Source organism: Salmo salar, chromosome 13 (genome assembly GCF_965601325.2).
Source record: "Salmo salar chromosome 13, fSalSal1, whole genome shotgun sequence".
Taxonomy (NCBI): domain Eukaryota; kingdom Metazoa; phylum Chordata; class Actinopteri; order Salmoniformes; family Salmonidae; genus Salmo; species Salmo salar.
Genome location: NC_138303.1, coordinates 110,032,501 through 110,057,500, shown reverse-complemented (window position 1 = coordinate 110,057,500; position 25,000 = coordinate 110,032,501). Strand labels below are relative to the sequence as shown.

At 36.4% G+C, this 25,000-nt stretch overlaps 1 protein-coding gene across 11 annotated transcripts in view; it reads right to left on the bottom strand.

Annotated features, from left to right (window-relative positions):
- The window catches only part of LOC106568540 (transcription factor 4), a 420,186-nt gene that overhangs the window by 211,824 nt on the left and 183,362 nt on the right, over positions 1–25,000 (bottom strand). For all 11 annotated transcript variants that reach the window (XM_045692640.2, XM_045692641.2, XM_045692637.2 and 8 more), the window contains one exon: positions 12,909–12,970. In XM_045692640.2, coding sequence (XP_045548596.1) covers positions 12,909–12,970 — 62 coding nt within the window. The remainder of the gene's footprint in view (positions 1–12,908; positions 12,971–25,000) is intronic.

Below are 25,000 nucleotides of genomic sequence, written 5' to 3'. Positions count from 1 at the left end.
TAGGGACCCTATTCCATATACAGTGTTCTATGGACCCTGGTCAAATGTAAAGAGAATAGGGAGCCGTTGGGAACACAGGCAGTGACAGGTAGGAGATGGGGGAGGAGATAGAGCAGCTTGAGCAGGAAGTTAGAGGAGCTTCAGAGAACAGCAGGTGGAAGGAGGAAGTGGAGGCTTCAGGCACGTCTTTACCGTCGCTTGTTCACAATGTGTGTGTGTGTGTGAGTGTGTGTCATTTGTTCGTACCCCACCTCCTTCACACACACACACACACACACACACACACACACACACACACACACACACACACACACACACACACACACACACACACACACACACACACACACACACACCCACCTAACAGGCCTTTAGGAAGCTCAGCTCTTAACAAGGGGTAGTTAACACCTGAACACAAGCTAAGGTGATGAGAGGGTCGCTCGTTGTGAAGATAAATAAATAAAAGGAGGGAAATAATTCAAAACTGAATTCATATAACATTTCAAACTACAACAAAACTGCGGAAGATGTGAACGGATTGATTTAGATTAGTCTGCTGACTAAAATAGAACTGTAAAACAATCCCCTCAGAAGCTCCTGTGGAATGTACTAAAAACTGTGTTCCACGTTGTGGCCGTGAGGAGGAGGACAGACACGAACACGATGTTATGAATGGCTCCCCTCACATGCAGGTCGCCCTTCTCCATGACCCCTCACTAACTAGATCCCAGACAGAAAGCCGCTCACAACAACTGAGGGCTTTCCATTGTGTGTGTGTGTGTGTGTGTGTGTGTGTGTGTGTGTGTGTGTGTGTGTGTGTGTGTGTGTGTGTGTGTGTGTGTGTGTGTGTGTGTGTGTGTGTGTGTGTGTGTGTTTGTCAAGGTATCCGGGCTTTAGAACTATAAAAAAAATAAATTAAAGGCCGATAAATTTAACTGTTGTCGGTCAAAATGAGAAACAAACAAACAAAAAAAAATCCCATTGCAAGAGAATCTTTTTTTATTCATTGATGGTAATACCAGTCAATGTAAATACACTTAACCGTCATGCTTATCGGTCTACAGGATCATTTGCTTAATGTAATATAATTAAATTGGCCTGTGTATTTTCGTTAGTCATCATGTATCACTCGCACACACAGCCTGAAGCACAGAGCCTATTCTGAGAGGGATTTCTCCTGCAGCTCCTCAGCAGGTTGCTGAAGAAGTAAAATGTAAAACATGTGTTTTTAGATACCCATTCATTACGCAACTATTCTAAATGCAATCACATGTTAAAAACATTTCCAAATGCAATCACATGTTAAAAACATTTCTAAATGCAATCACATGTTAAAAACATTTCTAAATGCAATCACATGTTAAAAACATTTCCAAATGTAATCACATGTTAAAAACATTTCCAAATGCAATCACATGTTAAAAACATTTCCAAATGCAATCACATGTTAAAAACATTTCCAAATGCAATCACATGTTAAAAACAACTGTTGCGCACAATGAAAAAAATAAAAAAAATAAAACATTTTTATTTCTCAACTGCCAATTGAAGCTCGCCTCCCATTCACCATTCAAGTGCAGGCAACAGCCAATCAGCATCACACACCACTTTACACTAGTGAGCAGGAGGAATTATGCATTTTGAAAACATACTTCATTGTTTGAAACGTGAATGTTTTATTTCATATTATGAGGTATGTCTTACTTTGCTTCAAAAGAAGCCTATAGGCAAAATCCCACCATGAGAATGAGGAGACAATTATTTTATAAAGACTTCATTCGCAACAAAGCCTCCTTCACTCACGCTGCCAAACTTACCCTCGTAAAACTGACTATCCTACCGATCCTCGACTTCGGCGATGTCATCTACAAAATAGCTTCCATTACTCTACTCAGCAAACTGGATGTAGTCTATCACAGTGCCATCCGTTTTGTTACCAAAGCCCCTTATACCACCCACCACTGTGACCTGTATGCTCTAGTCGTCTGGTCCTCGCTACATATTCGTCGCCAAACCCACTGGCTCCAGGTCATCTATAAGTCTATGCTAGGTAAAGCTCCGCCTTATCTCAGCTCACTGGTCACGATAACAACACCCACTCGTAGCACGCGCTCCAGCAGGTACATCTCACTGGTCATCTCCAAAGCCAATACCTCCTTTGGCCGCCTTTCCTTCCAGTTCTCTGCTGCCAATGACTGGAACGAACTGCAAAAATCGCTGAAGCTGGAGACTTACATTTCCCTCACTAACTTTAAACATCAGCTATCTGAGCAGCTAACCGATCGCTGCAGCTGTACATAGCCCATCTGTAAATTGCCCACCCAATCTACCTACCTCATCCCCATACTGTTTTTATTTACTTTTCTGCTCTTTTTCACACCAGTATTTCTACTTGCACATCATCATCTGCTCATTTATCACTCCAGTGTTAATCTGCTAAATTGTAATTATTTGCTCCTATGGCCTATTTATTGCCTACCTCCTCATGCCTTTTACACACACTGTATATAGACTTTCTTTTTTTCTACTGTGTCATTGACTTGTTTATTGTGTTATTGGCTTGTTTATTGTTTATTCCATGTGTAACTCTGTGTTGTTGTTTGTGTCACACTGCTTTGCTTTATCTTGGTCAGGTCACAGTTGTAAATGAGAACTTGTTCTCAACTAGTTTACCAGGTTAAATAAAGGTTAAATAAAGGTTAAATAAAGGTTAAATAAAGGTTAAATAAAATAAAAGGTGGCCCATGAGTTTCCAGTGTCATTTATCCGACCATTTCTACTATTCTAAATTCAATTACAATTCGTATATATGTGCATTTATTTATTTTCTTTAAATTTAATTTTAGTTTCATTTCAATAATAATGTTTTTTTTGGGGGGGGGGGTTTCTCAAAATCATTGTCACGTGATTAACCATAAAATTGTGAATAAAAATAAAAATGTCTGTTTCTACACTTCCATGCAGAAGCCCGGCAGGTATTTAAACACACGTTCAGGTGACCACATTGATCACATGGAGCACTGCAAACAAGAGACAATGAAAACATTTACAAATCTTCTAAATGACGGTTATGAAATAAACACCCCAAAAAAAAATGTGTTTCTCACAAGTGTATCAGGTTGTGACCTCTGTAATGACATCAGTAAATGACTGTAATACAGGGATTATCTACTGGTGACACTTATATAATTCAGAATTGATCAAAATGAAACAAATGAATGACAGAACTGGTGGGAGACAGCAGAGTCATTCTGGAGAGAGACACTGGCCTATATCATCACCACACAGCCCTCCCCTTCTTCTTGTCTCAACATTTTAAATTAAACTCAAGCCACATTATCTTCACACATATTTTACATGTTTTTAACTGACAGCCGCAACTCAATAATCAGCTAGGCTTGTTGCCATGCGCGCTGGCCAAACTGTGGGCTTACCCAACAGGCATAGGCCTCCGATGTGATTTGAAAAAATTCACACCTTTTTATTATTCTTTTTTCAAAAAAAAATTTTGTAATAAGCTAATGATCCTCGATTCCTCTGTTGCTAAATCAGGCTTTCTGGTGAAGTATTTTGGACGGATTTCATTTATTTATGTACGTTTCCATTTACTTCCCTATTGGATCCACCGACATGCCATGTCTCTCCTGTTCTATTGGACGCACCACTATGATAATCCTATTCATATTAGCAACCCATGCTAGTTGATGATAATGGTGTTTTCCCCAGGTGTGCTGTTTAGAATGGTGTTTCCCCAGGTGTGCTGTTTAGAATGGTGTTTTCCCAGGTGTGTTTAGAATGGTGTTTTCCCAGGTGTGTTTAGAATGGTGTTTTCCCAGGTGTGTTTAGAATGGTGTTTTCCCAGGTGTGTTTAGAATGGTGTTTTCCCCAGGTGTGCTGTTTAGAATGGTGTTTTCCCAGGTGTGTTTAGAATGGTGTTTTCCCAGGTGTGTTTAGAATGGTGTTTTCCCAGGTGTGCTGTTTAGAATGGTGTTTTCCCCAGGTGTGTTTAGAATGGTGTTTTCCCAGGTGTGTTTAGAATGGTGTTTTCCCAGGTGTGCTGTTTAGAATGGTGTTTTCCCCAGGTGTGTTTAGAATGGTGTTTTCCCAGGTGTGCTGTTTAGAATGGTGTTTTCCCAGGTGTGTTTAGAATGGTGTTTTCCCAGGTGTGTTTAGAATGGTGTTTTCCCAGGTGTGTTTAGAATGGTGTTTTCCCAGGTGTGCTGTTTAGAATGGTGTTTTCCCAGGTGTGTTTAGAATGGTGTTTTCCCAGGTGTGTTTAGAATGGTGTTTTCCCCAGGTGTGTTTAGAATGGTGTTTTCCCAGGTGTGCTGTTTAGAATGGTGTTTTCCCAGGTGTGTTTAGAATGGTGTTTTCCCAGGTGTGCTGTTTAGAATGGTGTTTTCCCAGGTGTGATTAGAATGGTGTTTTCCCCAGGTGTGTTTAGAATGGTGTTTTCCCAGGTGTGTTTAGAATGGTGTTTTCCCCAGGTGTGTTTAGAATGGTGTTTTCCCAGGTGTGCTGTTTAGAATGGTGTTTTCCCAGGTGTGCTGTTTAGAATGGTGTTTTCCCAGGTGTGCTGTTTAGAATGGTGTTTTCCCAGGTGTGTTTAGAATGGTGTTTTCCCAGGTGTGTTTAGAATGGTGTTTTCCCCAGGTGTGTTTAGAATGGTGTTTTCCCAGGTGTGCTGTTTAGAATGGTGTTTTCCCAGGTGTGTTTAGAATGGTGTTTTCCCCAGGTGTGTTTAGAATGGTGTTTTCCCCAGGTGTGTTTAGAATGGTGTTTTCCCAGGTGTGTTTAGAATGGTGTTTTCCCAGGTGTGTTTAGAATGGTGTTTTCCCCAGGTGTGTTTAGAATGGTGTTTTCCCCAGGTGTGTTTAGAATGGTGTTTTCCCAGGTGTGCTGTTTAGAATGGTGTTTTCCCAGGTGTGTTTAGAATGGTGTTTTCCCAGGTGTGTTTAGAATGGTGTTTTCCCAAGGTGTGTTTAGAATGGTGTTTTCCCCAGGTGTGTTTAGAATGGTGTTTTCCCAGGTGTGTTTAGAATGGTGTTTTCCCAGGTGTGTTTAGAATGGTGTTTTCCCAGGTGTGCTGTTTAGAATGGTGTTTTCCCCAGGTGTGCTGTTTAGAATGGTGTTTTCCCAGGTGTTTTTAGAATGGTGTTTTCCCCAGGTGTGTTTAGAATGGTGTTTTCCCAGGTGTGTTTAGAATGGTGTTTTCCCAGGTGTGTTTAGAATGGTGTTTTCCCAGGTGTGCTGTTTAGAATGGTGTTTTCCCAGGTGTGTTTAGAATGGTGTTTTCCCAGGTGTGTTTAGAATGGTGTTTTCCCAGGTGTGTTTAGAATGGTGTTTTCCCCAGGTGTGTTTAGAATGGTGTTTTCCCCAGGTGTGTTTAGAATGGTGTTTTCCCAGGTGTGCTGTTTAGAATGGTGTTTTCCCAGGTGTGTTTAGAATGGTGTTTTCCCAGGTGTGTTTAGAATGGTGTTTTCCCAGGTGTGTTTAGAATGGTGTTTTCCCAGGTGTGCTGTTTAGAATGGTGTTTCCCCAGGTGTGCTGTTTAGAATGGTGTTTTCCCAGGTGTGTTTAGAATGGTGTTTTCCCAGGTGTGTTTAGAATGGTGTTTTCCCAGGTGTGTTTAGAATGGTGTTTTCCCAGGTGTGTTTAGAATGGTGTTTTCCCCAGGGGTGCTGTTTAGAATGGTGTTTTCCCAGGTGTGCTGTTTAGAATGGTGTTTTCCCAGGTGTGCTGTTTAGAATGGTGTTTTCCCAGGTGTGTTTAGAATGGTGTTTTCCCAGGTGTGTTTAGAATGGTGTTTTCCCAGGTGTGTTTAGAATGGTGTTTTCCCAGGTGTGTTTAGAATGGTGTTTTCCCCAGGTGTGTTTAGAATGGTGTTTTCCCAGGTGTGTTTAGAATGGTGTTTTCCCAGGTGTGTTTAGAATGGTGTTTTCCCAGGTGTGTTTAGAATGGTGTTTTCCCAGGTGTGTTTAGAATGGTGTTTTCCCAGGTGTGCTGTTTAGAATGGTGTTTTCCCAGGTGTGTTTAGAATGGTGTTTTCCCAGGTGTGTTTAGAATGGTGTTTTCCCAGGTGTGTTTAGAATGGTGTTTTCCCAGGTGTGCTGTTTAGAATGGTGTTTTCCCAGGTGTGCTGTTTAGAACGGTGTTTTCCCAGGTGTGTTTAGAATGGTGTTTTCCCCAGGTGTGCCGTTTAGAATGTTAATACCAAATGTTCTGTTAAGATGTCTTACCATCCTCTAGATGGGATTTCTGTCATTCTGCACAGTGGGTGGATGCCCTAATGTGTAACGCACCCAATGCATATGGGGCCGGGAAATTTATCAAATGACCGGTATATTAAAATCTGAGGAGACGACCTACCATTAAACCTGAGGAGACGACCTACCATTAAACCTGAGGAGACGACCTACCATTAAACCTGAGGCGACTACCTACCATTAAACCTGAGGAGACCACATAACATTAAACCTGAGGAGACCACATAACATTAAACCTGTGGAGAATGTCAGTAATAGTATATCAGTAATAGTGTATCAGTAATAGTGTATCAGTAATAGTATGTCAGTAATATTATTTCAGTAATAGTTTATCAGTAATAGTATATCAGTAATAGTATGTCAGTATATCAGTAATAGTATGTCAGTAATATTATATCAGTAATAGTATATCAGTAATAGTATGTCAGTAATGTTATATCAGTAATAGTATATCAGTAATAGTATATCAGTAATAGTATGTCAGTATATCAGTAATAGTATGTCAGTAATATTATATCAGTAATATAATATCAGTAATAGTATATCAGTAATAGTATATCAGTAATAGTATGTCAGTAATATTATATCAGTAATATAATATCAGTAATAGTATATCAGTAATAGTATGTCAGTATATCAGTAATAGTATATCAGTATTAGTATGTCAGTATGTCAGTAATAGTATGTCAGTAAAAGTATGTCAGTATGTCCTTAATAGTATATCAGTATTAGTATGTCAGTATGTCAGTAATAGTATATCAGTAATAGTAATAGTATGTCAGTATGTCAGTAATAATATATTAGTAATAGTATGTCAGTAATATTATATCAGTAATAGTATGTCAGTATATCAGTAATAGTATGTCAGTAAAAGTATGTCAATATATCAGTAATAGTATGTCAGTAATAGTATGTCAGTATGTCAGTAATAATATATCAGTAATAGTATGTCAGTATATCAGTAATAGTATGTCAGTAAAAGTATGTCAATATATCAGTAATAGTATATCAGTAATAGTATATCAGTAATAGTATATCAGTAATAGTCGGTAATAGTATATCAGTAATAGTATGTCAGTATATCAGTAATAGTATATCAGTAATAGTATATCGGTAATAGTGTGTCAGTATATCAGTATTAGTATGTCAGTAATTGTATGGCAGTATGTCAGTAATAGTATATGGGTAATACTATATCAGTAATAGTATGTCAGTAATAGTATGTCAGTAATAATATATCAGTAATAGTATGTCAGTAATAGTATGTCAGTATATCAGTAATAGTATGTCAGTATTAGTATATCAGTAATAGTATATGAGTAATAGTATATCAGTAATAGTATGTCAGTATATCAGTAATAGTATATCAGTAATAGTATGTAAGTAATAGTATATCAGTAATACTATATCAGTAATAGTATGTCAGTATATCAGTAATAGTATATCAGTAACAGTATGTCAGTAATACTATGTCAATATATCAGTAATAGTATGTCAGTAATAGTATATCAGTAATAGTATGTCAGTAATAGTATATCAGTAACAGTATGTCAGTAATAGTATATCAGTAATAGTATGTCAGTAATAGTATGTCAGTAATAGTAAATCAGTAATAGTATGTCAGTAATATTATATCAGTAATAGTATGTCAGTATTAGTATATCAGTAATAGTATATCAGTAATAGTAAGTCAGTAATAGTATATCAGTAATAATATATCAGTAATAGTATATCAGTAATAGTATATCAGTAATAGTATGTCAGTATATCAGTAATAGTATGTCAGTAATAGTATATCAGTAATAGTATGTCAGTAATAGTATATCAGTAATAGTACTTCAGTAATAGTATGTCAGTAATAGTATGTCAGTAATAGTATGTCAGTAATAGTATATCAGTAATAGTATATCAGTAATAGTATGTCAGTAATAGTATGTCAGTAATAGTATGTCAGTATATCAGTAATAGTATGTCAGTATATCAGTAATAGTATGTCAGTAATAGTATATAAGCAATAGTATATCAGTAAAAGTATATCAGTAATAGTATGTCAGTAATAGTATGTCAGTATATCAGTAATAGTATGTCAGTAATAGTATGTCAGTAATAGTATATCAGTAATCGTATATCAGTAATAGTATGTCAGTAATAGTATGTCAGTATATCAGTAATAGTATGTCAGTAATTGTATATCAGTATATCAGTAATAGTATATCAGTAATAGTATATCAGTAATAGTATGTCAGTAATTGTATATCAGTAATAGCATATCAGTAATAGTATATCAGTAATCGTATATCAGTAATAGTATGTCAGTAATAGTATGTCAGTAATAGTATGTCAGTATATCAGTAATAGTATGTCAGTAATTGTATATCAGTAATAGCATATCAGTAATAGTATATCAGTAATAGTATGTCAGTAATAGTATGTCAGTAATAGTATGTCAGTAATAGTATATCAGTAATAGTATGTCAGTAATAGTATGTCAGTAATAGTATGTCAGTAATAGTATATCAGTAATAGTATGTCAGTAATATTATGTCAGTAATAGTATGTCAGTAATAGTATGTCAGTAATAGTATGTCAGTAATAGTATATCAGTAATAGTATATCAGTAATAGTATGTCAGTAATAATATATCAGTAATAGTATGTCAGTATATCAGTAATAGTATATCAGTAATAGTATGTCAGAATTATTATGTCAGTAATAGTATATCAGTAATAGTATGTCAGTAATAGTATGTCAGTAATATTATGTCAGTAATATTATGTCAGTAATAGTATATCAGTAATAGTATGTCAGTAATAGTATATCAGTAATAGTATGTCAGTAATAGTATATCAGTAATAGTATGTCAGTAATAGTATGTCAGTAATATTATGTCAGTAATATTATGTCAGTAATAGTATATCAGTATTAGTATGTCAGTAATAGTATATCAGTAATAGTATGTCAGTAATAGTATGTCAGTAATAGTATATCAGTAATAGTATATCAGTAATAGTATGTCAGTAATAGTATATCAGTAATAGTATGTCAGTAATAGTATATCAGTAATAGTATGTCAGTAATATTATGTCAGTAATAGTATATCAGTAATAGTATGTCAGTAATAGTATGTCAGTAATAGTATATCAGTAATAGTATGTCAGTAATAGTATGTCAGTAATAGTATGTCAGTAATAGTAAATCAGTAATAGTATGTCAGTAATAGTATGTCAGTAATAGTATGTCAGTAATAGTATATCAGTAATAGTATATCAGTAATAGTATGTCAGTAATAGTATATCAGTAATAGTATGTCAGTATATCAGTAATAGTATATCAGCAATAGTATGTCAGAATTATTATGTCAGTAATAGTATATCAGTAATAGTATGTCAGTAATAGTATGTCAGTAATATTATGTCAGTAATATTATGTCAGTAATAGTATATCAGTAATAGTATGTCAGTAATAGTATATCAGTAATAGTATGTCAGTAATAGTATATCAGTAATAGTATGTCAGTAATAGTATGTCAGTAATATTATGTCAGTAATATTATGTCAGTAATAGTATATCAGTATTAGTATGTCAGTAATAGTATATCAGTAATAGTATGTCAGTAATAGTATGTCAGTAATAGTATATCAGTAATAGTATATCAGTAATAGTATGTCAGTAATAGTATATCAGTAATAGTATGTCAGTAATAGTATATCAGTAATAGTATGTCAGTAATATTATGTCAGTAATAGTATATCAGTAATAGTATGTCAGTAATAGTATGTCAGTAATAGTATATCAGTAATAGTATGTCAGTAATAGTATGTCAGTAATAGTAAATCAGTAATAGTATGTCAGTAATATTATGTCAGTAATAGTATATCAGTAATAGTATGTCAGTAATAGTATGTCAGTAATAGTATATCAGTAATAGTATGTCAGTAATAGTATGTCAGTAATAGTATGTCAGTAATAGTAAATCAGTAATAGTATATCAGTAATAGTATGTCAGTAATAGTATATCAGTAATAGTATGTCAGTAATAGTATGTCAGTAATAGTATATCAGTAATAGTATGTCAGTAATAGTATGTCAGTAATAGTAAATCAGTAATAGTATATCAGTAATAGTATGTCAGTAATAGTATATCAGTAATAGTATGTCAGTAATAGTATGTCAGTAATAGTATATCAGTAATAGTATGTCAGTAATAGTATGTCAGTAATAGTATATCAGTAATAGTATATCAGTAATAGTATGTCAGTAATAGTATGTCAGTAATAGTATGTCAGTAATAGTATATCAGTATTAGTATGTCAGTAATAGTATATCAGTAATAGTAAATCAGTAATAGTATATCAGTAATAGTATGTCAGTAATAGTATGTCAGTAATAGTATGTCAGTAATAGTATATCAGTAATAGTATGTCAGTAATAGTATGTCAGTAATAGTATATCAGTAATAGTATGTCAGTAATTGTATGGCAGTATGTCAGTAATAGTATATGGGTAATACTATATCAGTAATAGTATGTCAGTAATAGTGTGTCAGTATATCAGTATTAGTATGTCAGTAATTGTATGGCAGTATGTCAGTAATAGTATATGGGTAATACTATATCAGTAATAGTATGTCAGTAATAGTATGTCAGTAATAATATATCAGTAATAGTATGTCAGTAATAGTATGTCAGTATATCAGTAATAGTATGTCAGTATTAGTATATCAGTAATAGTATATGAGTAATAGTATATCAGTAATAGTATGTCAGTATATCAGTAATAGTATATCAGTAATAGTATGTAAGTAATAGTATATCAGTAATACTATATCAGTAATAGTATGTCAGTATATCAGTAATAGTATATCAGTAACAGTATGTCAGTAATACTATGTCAATATATCAGTAATAGTATGTCAGTAATAGTATATCAGTAATAGTATGTCAGTAATAGTATATCAGTAACAGTATGTCAGTAATAGTATATCAGTAATAGTATGTCAGTAATAGTATGTCAGTAATAGTAAATCAGTAATAGTATGTCAGTAATATTATATCAGTAATAGTATGTCAGTATTAGTATATCAGTAATAGTATATCAGTAATAGTAAGTCAGTAATAGTATATCAGTAATAATATATCAGTAATAGTATATCAGTAATAGTATATCAGTAATAGTATGTCAGTATATCAGTAATAGTATGTCAGTAATAGTATATCAGTAATAGTATGTCAGTAATAGTATATCAGTAATAGTACTTCAGTAATAGTATGTCAGTAATAGTATGTCAGTAATAGTATGTCAGTAATAGTATATCAGTAATAGTATATCAGTAATAGTATGTCAGTAATAGTATGTCAGTAATAGTATATCAGTATATCAGTAATAGTATGTCAGTATATCAGTAATAGTATGTCAGTAATAGTATATAAGCAATAGTATATCAGTAAAAGTATATCAGTAATAGTATGTCAGTAATAGTATGTCAGTATATCAGTAATTGTATATCAGTAATAGCATATCAGTAATAGTATATCAGTAATCGTATATCAGTAATAGTATGTCAGTAATAGTATGTCAGTATATCAGTAATAGTATGTCAGTAATAGTATATCAGTAATAGTATGTCAGTAATAGTATATCAGTAATAGTATGTCAGTAATAGTAAATCAGTAATAGTATGTCAGTAATAGTAAATCAGTAATAGTATGTCAGTAATATTATGTCAGTAATAGTATGTCAGTAATAGTAAATCAGTAATAGTAAGTCAGTAATAGTATGTCAGTAATAGTATGTCAGTAATAGTATGTCAGTAATAGTATATCAGTAATAGTATGTCAGTAATAGTAAATCAGTAATAATATATCAGTAATAGTATATCAGTAATAGTATGTCAGTAATAGTATATCAGTAATAGTATGTCAGTAATAGTAAATCAGTAATAGTATGTCAGTAATAGTAAATCAGTAATAGTATGTCAGTAATAGTATATCAGTAATAGTATATCAGTAATAGTATGTCAGCATGTGGCAAGGCAACCTTATTTTGTACTGTGGTGCTTTAATTTTTAGAGCTAGTGTACAGTACTGTATGAGAGAGACAGAGAGAGACAGAGAGAGCTGAAGGACATGGGCACAGAGGGGAAGGCCAAGCTTCATCCCCATGCCAACGAGAGGCCAAGTTCTATCTCCATGCCAACGACAGGCCAAGTTCTGTCCCCGTGCCAACAACACACGACAGGAAACAGGACTGAGGAAGGTGGATGTTCAGAATTCCAAAGTAAAGCTGTATTCACTCAGAGCACATTTGAAGAGTAACTCACAAAATGTTTCATCCTCAAATTATATATTCTATATTATAAACTGGGTGGTTCGAGCCCTGAGTGCTGATTGGCTGACAGCCATGGTATATCAGACCATATACCACGGGCATGACAAAACATTTATTTTTACTGCTCTAATGACGTTGGTAACCTGTTTATAATAGCAATAAGCCACCTCAGGGGTTTGTGATATATGGCCAATATACCACGGCTAAGGTGTTTGTCCTGGCACTCCGCGTTGCGTCGTGCGTAAGAACAGCCCTTAGCAGTGTTATATTGGCCATATACCACACCTCCTCGGGCCTTATTGGTTAATTATTTACCTGATGACACCCGTGTAGGTTGGAATCTCTTACATAGGAGTAGGATCCTCTCTCCGTTTTACCTGGGTAGAGAGAAGACAGGAAGTGTTAAAAAATGAACAATCCTTTTTCCTCAACAATGCGACGGAAAAACTTCTAAAATCAAACATATCTTGTAGAAAACTTTAAAGTGAGATGATTCTGCATTTAAATAAGTTAGTTTCATGTGTGGAAAATTATAAGCCTCAAGCCGACAGTATGTAACAATGTATGTCTGTACCGGAGGTTTATGAGGTTTCATCATAACACAACAAAGTCCCAACAGGAAAGACAGAGACGGCCCAAACCCCAACCAACAGCATATAATAATAGCTTTGTCACATGATTCTCTAGCTCTGCTGTGTATAACATAGAACATGTGCTATCATACTTCAGCATTACATTTCCAGGCAGCACTATACCACCAAACAGACATCTGCAATGCTACAGAAACTCTCTCACGCACAGACACACACAGACACAGACACACACACACACACACACACACACACACACACACACACACACACACACACACACACACACACACACACACACACACACACACACACACACACACACACACAAACACACACACACACACACACACACACACACACACACACACACACACACACACAAACAGTGTACTTTGTGCTATAAGATCTGGGTCCTCAAGTTTACATCTTAAGACGTTTGTGTAATGTATGAAACAAAGTATAAAGTATATATACTGAACAAAAATATAAACGCAACATGTAAAGTGTTGGTCCCATGTTTCATGAGCTGAAATAAAAGATCCCAGAAATGTTCCATACACACAAAAAAGGCTTATTTCTCTCAAATTTTGTGCACAAATTAGTTTACATCCCTGTTAGTGAGCATTTCTCCTTTGCCAAGATAATCCATCCACCTGACAGGTGTCCAACTAACATTGTCCATGTTAGTTGGATAGCGTTGACATTTCCAGCCCCTGGTTACATTCGTCCCTTTTTTTGTCCAAAATATTGAGTCATTGAAAATGAAAAATGGGGAGCTCGAACGGCTGGATGGAAGCAAACAATGTACCAGACCAGCTGTGAATTACAACCTGATAGCAATATGTTTTGGACTACAAAGAAATGTATTGGTGAATTTATATTAATCATGCATTGAACTGCATCCATCTATTCTACCAACAATGCCTTAGTGTATGTCACTGAACGTTGAGTCACATAGAACCTGTTTTTAAAACCTCTAATAAAGTTAGTGTTGTGACGTAAAACTGGGAATTTGATATTTTTTTTTACTACTATGATGATTGTCTGTTTGTTTCATATCTGCAAAAGTAGTTAAAACACTTATCAGTTCCACTTTAAGGGACAACCAAGTAGCCATGTAACATTATATAGTGACTGGTTCAAACTGGACAAGGAGAGGACTAACACTCCAGTTCTCAACACACACACACCAATAGTAGTAGTTCATTATAGGGCCAGGCCATGGGTGGCTGGATTACAGATATACCAAACCATGGGTGGCTGGATTACAGATATACCAGACCATGGTAGGCTGGATTACAGATATACCAGACCATGGTAGGCTGGATTACAGATATACCAGACCATGGGTGGCTGGATTACAGATATACCAGACCATGGGTGGCTGGATTACAGATATACCAGACCATGGTAGGCTGGATTACAGATATACCAGACCATGGTAGGCTGGATTACAGATATACCAGACCATGGGTGGCTGGATTACAGATATACCAGACCATGGGTGGCTGGATTACAGATATACCAAACCATGGATGGCTGGATTACAGATATACCAGACCATTGTAGGCTAGATAACAGTTTCCAGCTTTCAAACCGTCCTCAGCTCAGTTTTGCATGGCCAGCCTCAGACAACTTCCAGCTGTAGCCTACTAAATTGGCACACACACAAAAATGTCCCCCCCCCCCCCCCCCACTCACACAGTAAAACACACACCGTACACAAGCAGACACTGTACTCACACACACCAACACCGTACACATATACACACGCCATACACGCACACAAACACGCCATACAGACGCTGTACACACAACACACAATGACGACATGCGCCTCTGGTGTACACTTCGAGAAGTTGCTATCGCTTCTGATTTGACGTTGTACTGTATGTGCCTCAGGCAAACATCATGTCATAAATGTTGAGAACATAATGAAATAACTGTTGAGAACATAATGACATAACTGTTGAGAACATAATGAAATATCTGTTGAGAACATAATGAAATAACTGTTGAGAACATAATGAAATATCTGTTGAGAACATAATGAAATATCTGTTGAGAACATAATGAAATATCTGTTGAGAACATAATGAAATATCTGTTGAGAACATAATGACATAACTGTTGAGAACATAATGAAATATCTGTTGAGAACATAATGAAATAACTGTTGAGAACATAATGACATAACTGTTGAGAACATAATGAAATATCTGTTGAGAACATAATGAAATATCTGTTGAGAACATAATGAAATATCTGTTGAGAACATAATGAAATAACTGTTGAGAACATAATGAAATAACTGTTGAGAACATAATGACATAACTGTTGAGAACATAATGAAATATCTGTTGAGAACATAATGAAATAACTGTTGAGAACATAATGAAATAACTGTTGAGAACATAATGACATAACTGTTGAGAACATAATGAAATAACTGTTGAGAACATAATGAAATAACTGTTGAGAACATAATGAAATATCTATTGAGAACATAATGACATAACTGTTGAGAACATAATGAAATATCTGTTGAGAACATAATGAAATATCTATTGAGAACATAATGACATAACTGTTGAGAACATAATGAAATAACTGTTGAGAACATAATGAAATATCTATTGAGAACATAATGAAATAACTGTTGAGAACATAATGAAATATCTGTTGAGAACATAATGACATAACTGTTGAGAACATAATGAAATATCTGTTGAGAACATAATGAAATATCTATTGAGAACATAATGACATAACTGTTGAGAACATAATGAAATAACTGTTGAGAACATAATGAAATAACTCTACTACTAAAGTAATAGAAAAATCACAAAAAGAACTAGTTCTAGAAATAAAGCCGGAGAAACCTTGTTCTTAATGCTCGCTGCATAACACACAAAAAAGAATGTACCTAAAACGCGCGTTGTATCACCTACAACACAGATGGTTAACTAATACATGTTTGATTAACAACATTCATGTTCCTGTCATCAATACAACTAAATGTTAGTTCCACATTTCACAATGTCTGCCCTCCATCCTGGGTGGATGGATCCTCGGTGGCGTCACAGCGAGGCTCACGTGGCTGTTAGTCCCTACGTAATATAGTTATTTTGACCTTTTCAACCTGTCATCTCCCAAGCACTCGAGAGCACGCATACAACAAGCAAAAATCCCTGGTATTTCATTTAGTTGTAAGAGTATAACTAAGGATTTAAAGATTGGAATTTACAAGAGACGAGAGTAGCAATAGGACAAGGTCAGAGAGGAGGTCACGACCTGCGTCACATACACTCTACACATCCTGCTGGATACACACGGACACGCACGCACGCAGACACACACGGACACACACACACACACACACACAGACTGACGTATGCACACACACACACACACACACACACACACACACACACACACACACACACACACACCACACACACACACACACACACACACAGACACACGCACGATGGAGAGCGACAGAGTTTATCCTAGTTTCATCTTAACGTGTTTGAAATACTGTATAATATAAAACATGATATTAATTGGGAGTTATTAAAGGTGTTTTTCTATAAATCTAATAAATAACCCCAGTACACTATACTGACGTTTCAGAACAAACAGGAAGAAGACGCTTCCTGAGTTACCCTCGGTGGAAACAATGTTCTTTTTCACAGGTCTTTGTTTTCTTCCAGAGGTCTTGTTGAGACATTTCGTTTAGGCCACCTCTCTGCAGAACACCAAATTCCTGATCATCTACTGAACTGAACTGGGAGTCAGGAAGTAAACATGAAGTCCATTACAGGGCTGGGGCCTGCGCGCACACACACACACACACACACGCACGCACGCACGCACGCACGCACGCACGCACGCACGCACGCACGCACGCACACACACACACACACACACACACACACACACACACACAGCTGTGGAGGAGCAATACTGTTGTGAAATGAAGCTCATGCATTGACAACAAATGTCTAAATACAGGAAGGAAAATGATTAAACAGCTATGGAGAGATAGGATATTTTGTACGTGAATAATTGAAACCAATGTTTAGATAGTGGACCCGCTTCAACAAGCTCATTTCATTTACAGCAGTATGATTTCTGTCATTTACTGCAGATTCACAACGGTACTACAACAAGTTGTTTACTGTATACTGGGCGGCAGGTAGAGCGTTGGGCCAGTCACCGAAAGGTCGTTGGATCGAATCCCCGAGCTGGCTAGGTGAAAAATCTGTCGCTGTGTCCTTGAGCAAGGCACTTAACCCGAATTGCTCCTGTATGTAACTACAATGTTGTTGATCCATCCTCAGTTTTCTCCTTTCACAGCTATTAAACTCTGTAACTGTTTTTAAGTCACCATTAGTCTCATGGTGAAGTCCTGGGGTGGTTTCCTTCCTCTCCGGCAACTGAGTTAGGAAGGACGCCTGTATCGTTGTAGTGACTGAGTGTATTGATACACCATCCATCCTGTAATGAATAACTTCACCATGCTCAAAGGGATATCAAATGTCTGTTTTTTTTATTTCTACCCATCTACCAATAGGTGCCCTTCTTTATGAGGCATTGGAAAACCTCCCTGGTCTTTGTGGTTGAATCTGTGTTTGAAATTCACTGCTCGACTGAGGGACCTTACAGATAATTGTATGTGTGGGGTACAGAGATGAGGTAGTCATTCAAAAATCATGTTGAACACTATTATTGCACACAGAGTGAGTCCATTCAACTTATTATGTGACTTGTTCAGTACATTTCGATTCCTGAGCTTATTTAGGCTTAACATAACAAAGGGGTTGAATACTTATTGACTCAAAACATTTCAACTGTTCATTTCTAATTCATTTAAAAAAATGTCAAGAAAAAAAATATATATTTTAAATAAAAGCGGTAACAAACAAACAAAAGGGGAATAAATCAAGCAGTGTGAATACTTTCTGTTTATAACATTAGACTCTGTAACAGAGCTATACGGACATGAATTTGTCTCATCACAGTACTGAATACTAGTGTCTGAATCCTAGTAATGTTCAATATGGCTCCCTATTCCCTAATTAGTGCACTACTTTTGACCAGGGCCCATAGGGAATAGGGAGCCATTTGGGACTCCGACAGAGTGATGATCCATATAGTTCTGTTAGACCTTCCAGAGGCGTTAATAATGTCTTTTAATTAAACGGTTTAGTCATATTTAATCATAATACAACCATGTCAGGACGTAAAAAGACAGGTTTAGGGGTTAGAACAGGAAGCTTACTGGACTTGACTTAGGCTGCATACCAACAGAGTCAGTGCAGCCTCTATAAACAGTAAATATTCTGACTGTGTCTGAATACCTATACTTGTGTTCGGAATAGTAGACATTTTAGCTAAATGGAAAATATAACGTTTTATAGTATGTGACATTTTCGGGAAAATCGAGTGTGCTTTAAATTCCAGGATGTTATACTAATTTTGGCTTTTCATCTAGTAGTATTCGCTGCACACTTTTGAGGAAGAGAATCGTCTCTGTGTTTGACAACAGCTGATGTTGAGATAAAGGGGACGTGTTGTAGCCAAATGAACAAATAGCGGGAGTCAACACAACTGTACATTACAAGACACATTCTCAGGATAGATGAGCCTCGATGCTGCTGTTTCTACTCAACGGTCTAAATAGTACTTAAGTAGTAGATTTCAGACAGATTTAAGGTTTTATTCTTATTCTCTTCCCCCCCCCCCCCCTCCTTTATTTACATTAAAAAAATATATATTTACTAGCTGAATAACAGCTACAAATGTATTTTTATTTGTATCTAAACTTGTGCTCTAGCTAAACGTCCTCAGGTTCTGCATATTGCTGGTACCACTGCTTCCATGTAGAATGTATTATGTTGGCAAAACAGTATTATTATTTTTTTAAATCAACGAAACACAAATGAAATAAAATTAAAAAAAATCATGTAATCATTTATACGAGTAATCACATTTTATTTGCTAATCAAAGTGTAATACTCTGTAGACTGTTTTAATAAAGAAATCATTAAAAATAGAATAGATAGACCTACTGGTTCCAGCATTAACCAAGTTTATATGACTGTTTTCTTCAACAAACAGTCAACACAACACTGATCAACGTAGAAGCTCTCTCTCTCTGCCTTCGACGCTGAGCTGTGCCAAGACGCCGTCGTCAGATGTGGCAAAAGCTAACCCGTGCCAGTCTGCAAGTCCACGGGCTCAGACACAGTACTGTAGCTAGTACCCCCCCAGGGACAGACCCAGATGATGCTGAACGGCCTTTAGGGGCAGGACGAGGAAGACCAGACTACACCAGTAATATCACCAATAGTATCACACACAACATTTCCCAAATTCCAAGCAATGGAACAATAACCAGTTTCTGAATAGAAAACTGAAGACAGAATTTGGGGGTGTGAAAAGGCATTCCGGTTGTTCAACAACTGACCTTACTGTCAATTCAGGTGCAACATTTTTTTTTTGTTTACTTTATACTAGAAGGGTAAATAATATTTTAAACACATAATATCTCTATTACCGAACGACAACAATGTTAAGCGACACAAATACAAAGGGAAAGACGCTGTTTTACAGCGTATTATGAGGTCTCCCATAATCAACAATCATTTCCGAGGACAATTCCTTCAGAAAAATGTAGCTGCTAATATTTTTCATTCATTTATTTTATTTTATTTATTTTTCTGACAAGAAAACAAAATCCTGAAAGCTTCCTAGTTCTTATTTGCCCTGTACTGAACAAGGACTTCCCTGCTTCAGTATAATCCTGTTAGGTATTTGATCTGCCTGTCCCGCTCTCTGGCCCTGGGTCTGAAGGGGGGATTGTGTACCTCTCTCTCTGTTTCCTTGGTGCCTTGGGTTAGGTTGAGAATATGCAGTTGCCTTGGGTTACCTGGATAGGACTGAGAATGTTTCATGGCCTAAATACAAGATCCGCTAGTCTTCATAGTGAGGCCGTCAAAGCCCCTGGAAAATCACCTTTTACATAAGAAGATGAGGGAAGACTGCACCGAAATGGCAAAAAGACAATGTCCATCGCCTCAAGAAAAAGTGAGAATTTCTGGGAATAAACAAACCCTAGGTTGTAATTTGTGTCGAACTATAACCATTTTGTCTGTGAATGTGGACAGGCTCGGGTTTTGTAAATTCAGTTCAATAAAACTTTAAAATAATTACTAATCAACAATTTCAGGTGTAATACATCATTTACAAAAACAATTATAAACTACATTTAGGTATTTCAGACACTGCATACGATACAATGAATCCTCATGTTACCTTCAAAAGAGCTCTATTTCTGAGGTTCAGCATTATATTATATTATCTCTGTACAAAACTATCGTCTTTCTTTGTGGAAATGATTTAGAAAATCTTTCCCTAAAGTGGTTGTACTTTATATAGACTATTATTACAACAACAAAAAAGAAACAGCCATCTATGTGCTCTTAGTTATTTCAGCCTACGTAAACTGTCCAAAAAAAAACAAAATAAAAACAGAGATACAGAGATATTCAAAGAGGACATCAAAATAAACTAACAACTTGCAAATAAAGTTGCTGATAAAAATCCATCGGCAAAAGGCAGATGGTGGAAGCTCCAGACATCTGAAGTGCTGGCTAATGAAAAAAATAAAAAATAAAAGAACAGCAACACCACTCTGAAGGTCTTTTTAGAAAATATTTAGTATCATAAGAACAAAACTGAACCGGACCAAGCAAATGAAGGAGATTGAAAGATGTTTGACAACAGTGTAGGATCACTAGTTCTAAAAGATGGCAGGTGTTATAGATGGATGGTTTCCTCTGTTATTTGCTATAATGTGTGTTGTTTATTTAACCTTTATTTAACTAGGCAACTGTGAAGGCCTGTTCTCTCTTTGTACAAAATAGAATAAACGTCAAATTCTTTCCAATTTAGGTTTCATACATTTTCGGGGGATTTTCATATATTTTTTTGATGGTCAATTATTTGAGGAAGCTGATAACAGTGACTTCAGATTGAGATATAATGAGAAAGACAGTTGATATAATTGGCCGGATAGAGAGCGTGATAGAATCCTCTATATAAATACAGGAGTGGACATGGCATAAGGACGGGTTAAGGTTAGTTGTAAAGCCGCTCGGTCAGATGAAGTTGGACTTTATTCTGTTTTATTTTATTTTTTATTTTGGGGTCGAAAACCGTGTCACCCGTTATGATTGGATACGGCCTTGAGGTTTAATGTTGAGGCAGAAGAGAAGACTACGCAGTTGTATTTTATCATACGGACATTGGGAGGAAACAGATTGAAACCGTCCTCTAATAGGATGTGATATCCTCTGGCATATCTTCGGGTTGTATGTAAAAACCTAACTAACCCGTATAGCGTTCTGTCTGCAGACAAGGTGAGACGGTGTGAAGGGTTAAACCATCTATTCCCGTTTCACGTGGGGGAGAACAGGAGAACATAGCTGACATGAATCATTCTCAGCAACTCAACCTGTTTCCATGACATCAACGGGCATCCTTCCAGAACTCCCAACAAAGCTTTTGTCCCAAATGGCACCCTCTTTCCCTTTATAGTGCATAGGGCTCTGGTCAGAAAGAGTGCACTATATAGGGAATAGGGTTCCATAGGGCTCTGGTCTAAAGTAGTGCACTATATAGGGAATAGGGTTCCATAGGGCTCTGGTCTAAAGTAGTGCACTATATAGGGAATAGGGTGCCATAGGGCTCTGGTCTAAAGTAGTGCACTATATAGGGAATAGGGTGCCATAGGCCTCTGGTCTAAAGTAGTGCACTATATAGGGAATAGGGTTCCATAGGGCTCTGGTCTAAAGTAGTGCACTATATAGGGAATAGGGTGCCATAGGGCTCTGGTCTAAAGTAGTGCACTATATAGGGAATAGGGTTCCATAGGGCTCTGGTCTAAAGTAGTGCACTATATAGGGAATAGGGCTCTGGTCTATAGTAGTGCACTATATAGGGAATAGGGTGCCATAGGGCTCTGGTCTAAAGTAGTGCACTATATAGGGAATAGGGTTCCATAGGGCTCTGGTCTAAAGTAGTGCACTATATAGGGAATAGGGTTCTGGTCTATAGTAGTGCACTATATAGGGAATAGGGCTCTGGTCAGAAGTAGTGCACTATATAGGGAATAGGGCTCTGGTCTATAGTAGTGCACTATATAGGGAATAGGGTTCCATATGGCTCTGGTCTAAAGTAGTGCACTATATAGGGAATAGGGTTCTATAGGGCTCTGGTCTAAAGTAGTGCACTATATAGGGAATAGGGTTCCATAGGGCTATGGTCAGAAGTAGTGCACTATATAGGTAATAGGGTTCCATTTGGGCCACAACGAAAGTCTACAAGGTGTTGCGAGAAGCCACGTTCTAAACACACGAGTGAAAATCCACAAAAATATAGTCCTGGTGCATAAACAACGATATTGTCTCTCCTTTGGAAACATTTAGAAACCTGGCACATTTTGCGTTCCAAAAATTAATTTTATGAGCAGCCATGAGAAAACCCCCAGCAGACTGATTCCTTGGGAGCACGTCGATATACAAATATATATATATACAAATATATAAGGAGGAATAAATAAACTTAACAAGAATGACATCAGAGACACAACTCAACCCGTATTTATCAACTATATTTATAGATATAACATTTATAGATTTTGTGATCTGAGGCACTGCAACATCCCAGGAGGTTTGGTAAAAACCCTATTGATAGGTAATAACCAGGATGGTGGGCTGAAATACAGGGGCATTAAAATTCACTAACAGCCCTATGAGAGGAGAGAAGAGCTGTGTACTTGTTGGGTGCTTTTCAATGCGCTTGATTACATTCTAGGCAGGGACCCCGATGCAAAACAGGCTTCATTATCCAGACCCCTCCTCTCCCTCACCCAGGAATCAATAAAACATCCAAGACAGAAACACATACTAACACATATTAACACGTACTAACACGTATACTACAATTACAACTTGAGAAGAAAAAAAATGTACAAAAAATGGTAACTTCTACATTTGCGTTAACCCTGGTAAAAATCATTGATAGCATGACATACACTAGCTTGGCACACACACACACACACACACACACACACACAGAAAACGACTTGACTTTCTGTGAACGGCTGAGATTATTCATGTCTTTCACATTTTAAGGTTTTCATATTGGTAACAACAACAAAATAACCCTTACAAACATTTTTGACTCAACCAATAACCATCGATAACATAGCCGGTTTGGTTTTGTGTCTGCGAGAGCACTGCCAGTGTGTTTTCAGACAAACCCCGGCCGGCTGAAATGCGGCAGGCACTGCAGATTTTTGTTGGCACGATGTCAATGGTGGCACTGCCAAGCCCTATGGTTAAAGCTATTAAAAAATGCATAAGGATGGCATAAGAGCCCAAATCTTCCCTTCTTTCAGACGGCACAGCGTTTTACCGTTTTGGCTTCCGTGTTTACATCCTTCTCAGTATTTATCAAGGCCTTCCTCGTCTCTTCTGACGGTGTAATAGCTCCTAGAAACACCTGGAACACCGTTTGATATTGAGGAATTCTTCATGTCCTGGTTGGTTGGTTTATTTTGTATTGTCTTTTTGTTTTGTGTGTGTGTGTGTGTGTGTGTGGGGGGGGTTGTTGTTGTTGACATCCTTTGTTTTGGGATCTTGGTGAAGGCATAATTCTTTACGATTTAATTCTTACATTTTTTGGGGGGACTTCGTTTTTTTCTTTGTCTGGAGGATTTGGGGTAACATTTCAACAATACCTGAGACAATAGCAGTTGGAGACATATACAGAGAATTATACCCATTTTACACAACACTAAAACCTAAACAAATGAACAATGAACAACATACTTAATTATACTCATGAAACCAAAACATCTCCTGGTATAACGTTCAGGATTACCAAAGACAGCAGAATCTAACTAGGAGCTGCTATTGTTATAACAACAATTTAGGTGAAAAAGCAAACACAGAAGGAACGCTAGAGTTAAAGCTGTAATTGTTGTTATGGTATTACTGTTTAGGTATTGTGATGTAAACTGATGAGGAAGCCATCTTTATTTTTCAACAAATATGATCACAGAGGATTTATTTGGGGCTTGTTTTTACGAAGAGGAGAAATGGAAACAAAACAAGAGATGCAACAATGCAGAGAAAGAAATGGTGACATTCACAAGTGGATAAAACCCTCTAGAAAGGACCTACGGAGCTTCAATAAAATATTACATTCTACAACAACTCACTAAATATAATTACTGTTTTCTTACCAATTCACACCAACAATCCAGTACCATCAGTCAACAAGTTACTTGCCAGAGATATGATCTTATATTCTAATCTAAGACTAATAATAAGCATAGAGAAAACTTAGGGCTAGTGAATGAACAAGTCACTCAACCTGTTCTCAGTGGAGTGACCCCCCCTTCCTCTTGTATAGACCTTTTAGATAAAGAAAATCTTTGTCTAATTGCTAAGACGTGACATATTACACACAGCTCTAACCACCAAATTACCTCATCTCACCTCATTTGCTCACATTGTATATAGACTTATTTTTCTACCATATTATTGACTGTATGTTTGTTTTACTCCATGTGTAACTCTGTGTTGTTGTATGTGTCAAACTTCTTGCTTTATCTTGGCCAGGTCGCAGTTGTAAATTAGAACTTGTTCTCAACTGGCCTACCTGGTTAAATAAAGGTGGAATAAATAAATAAATAAATCAATAAAATAAATAAACTTGTAGGAAGCAGCAGCGTTA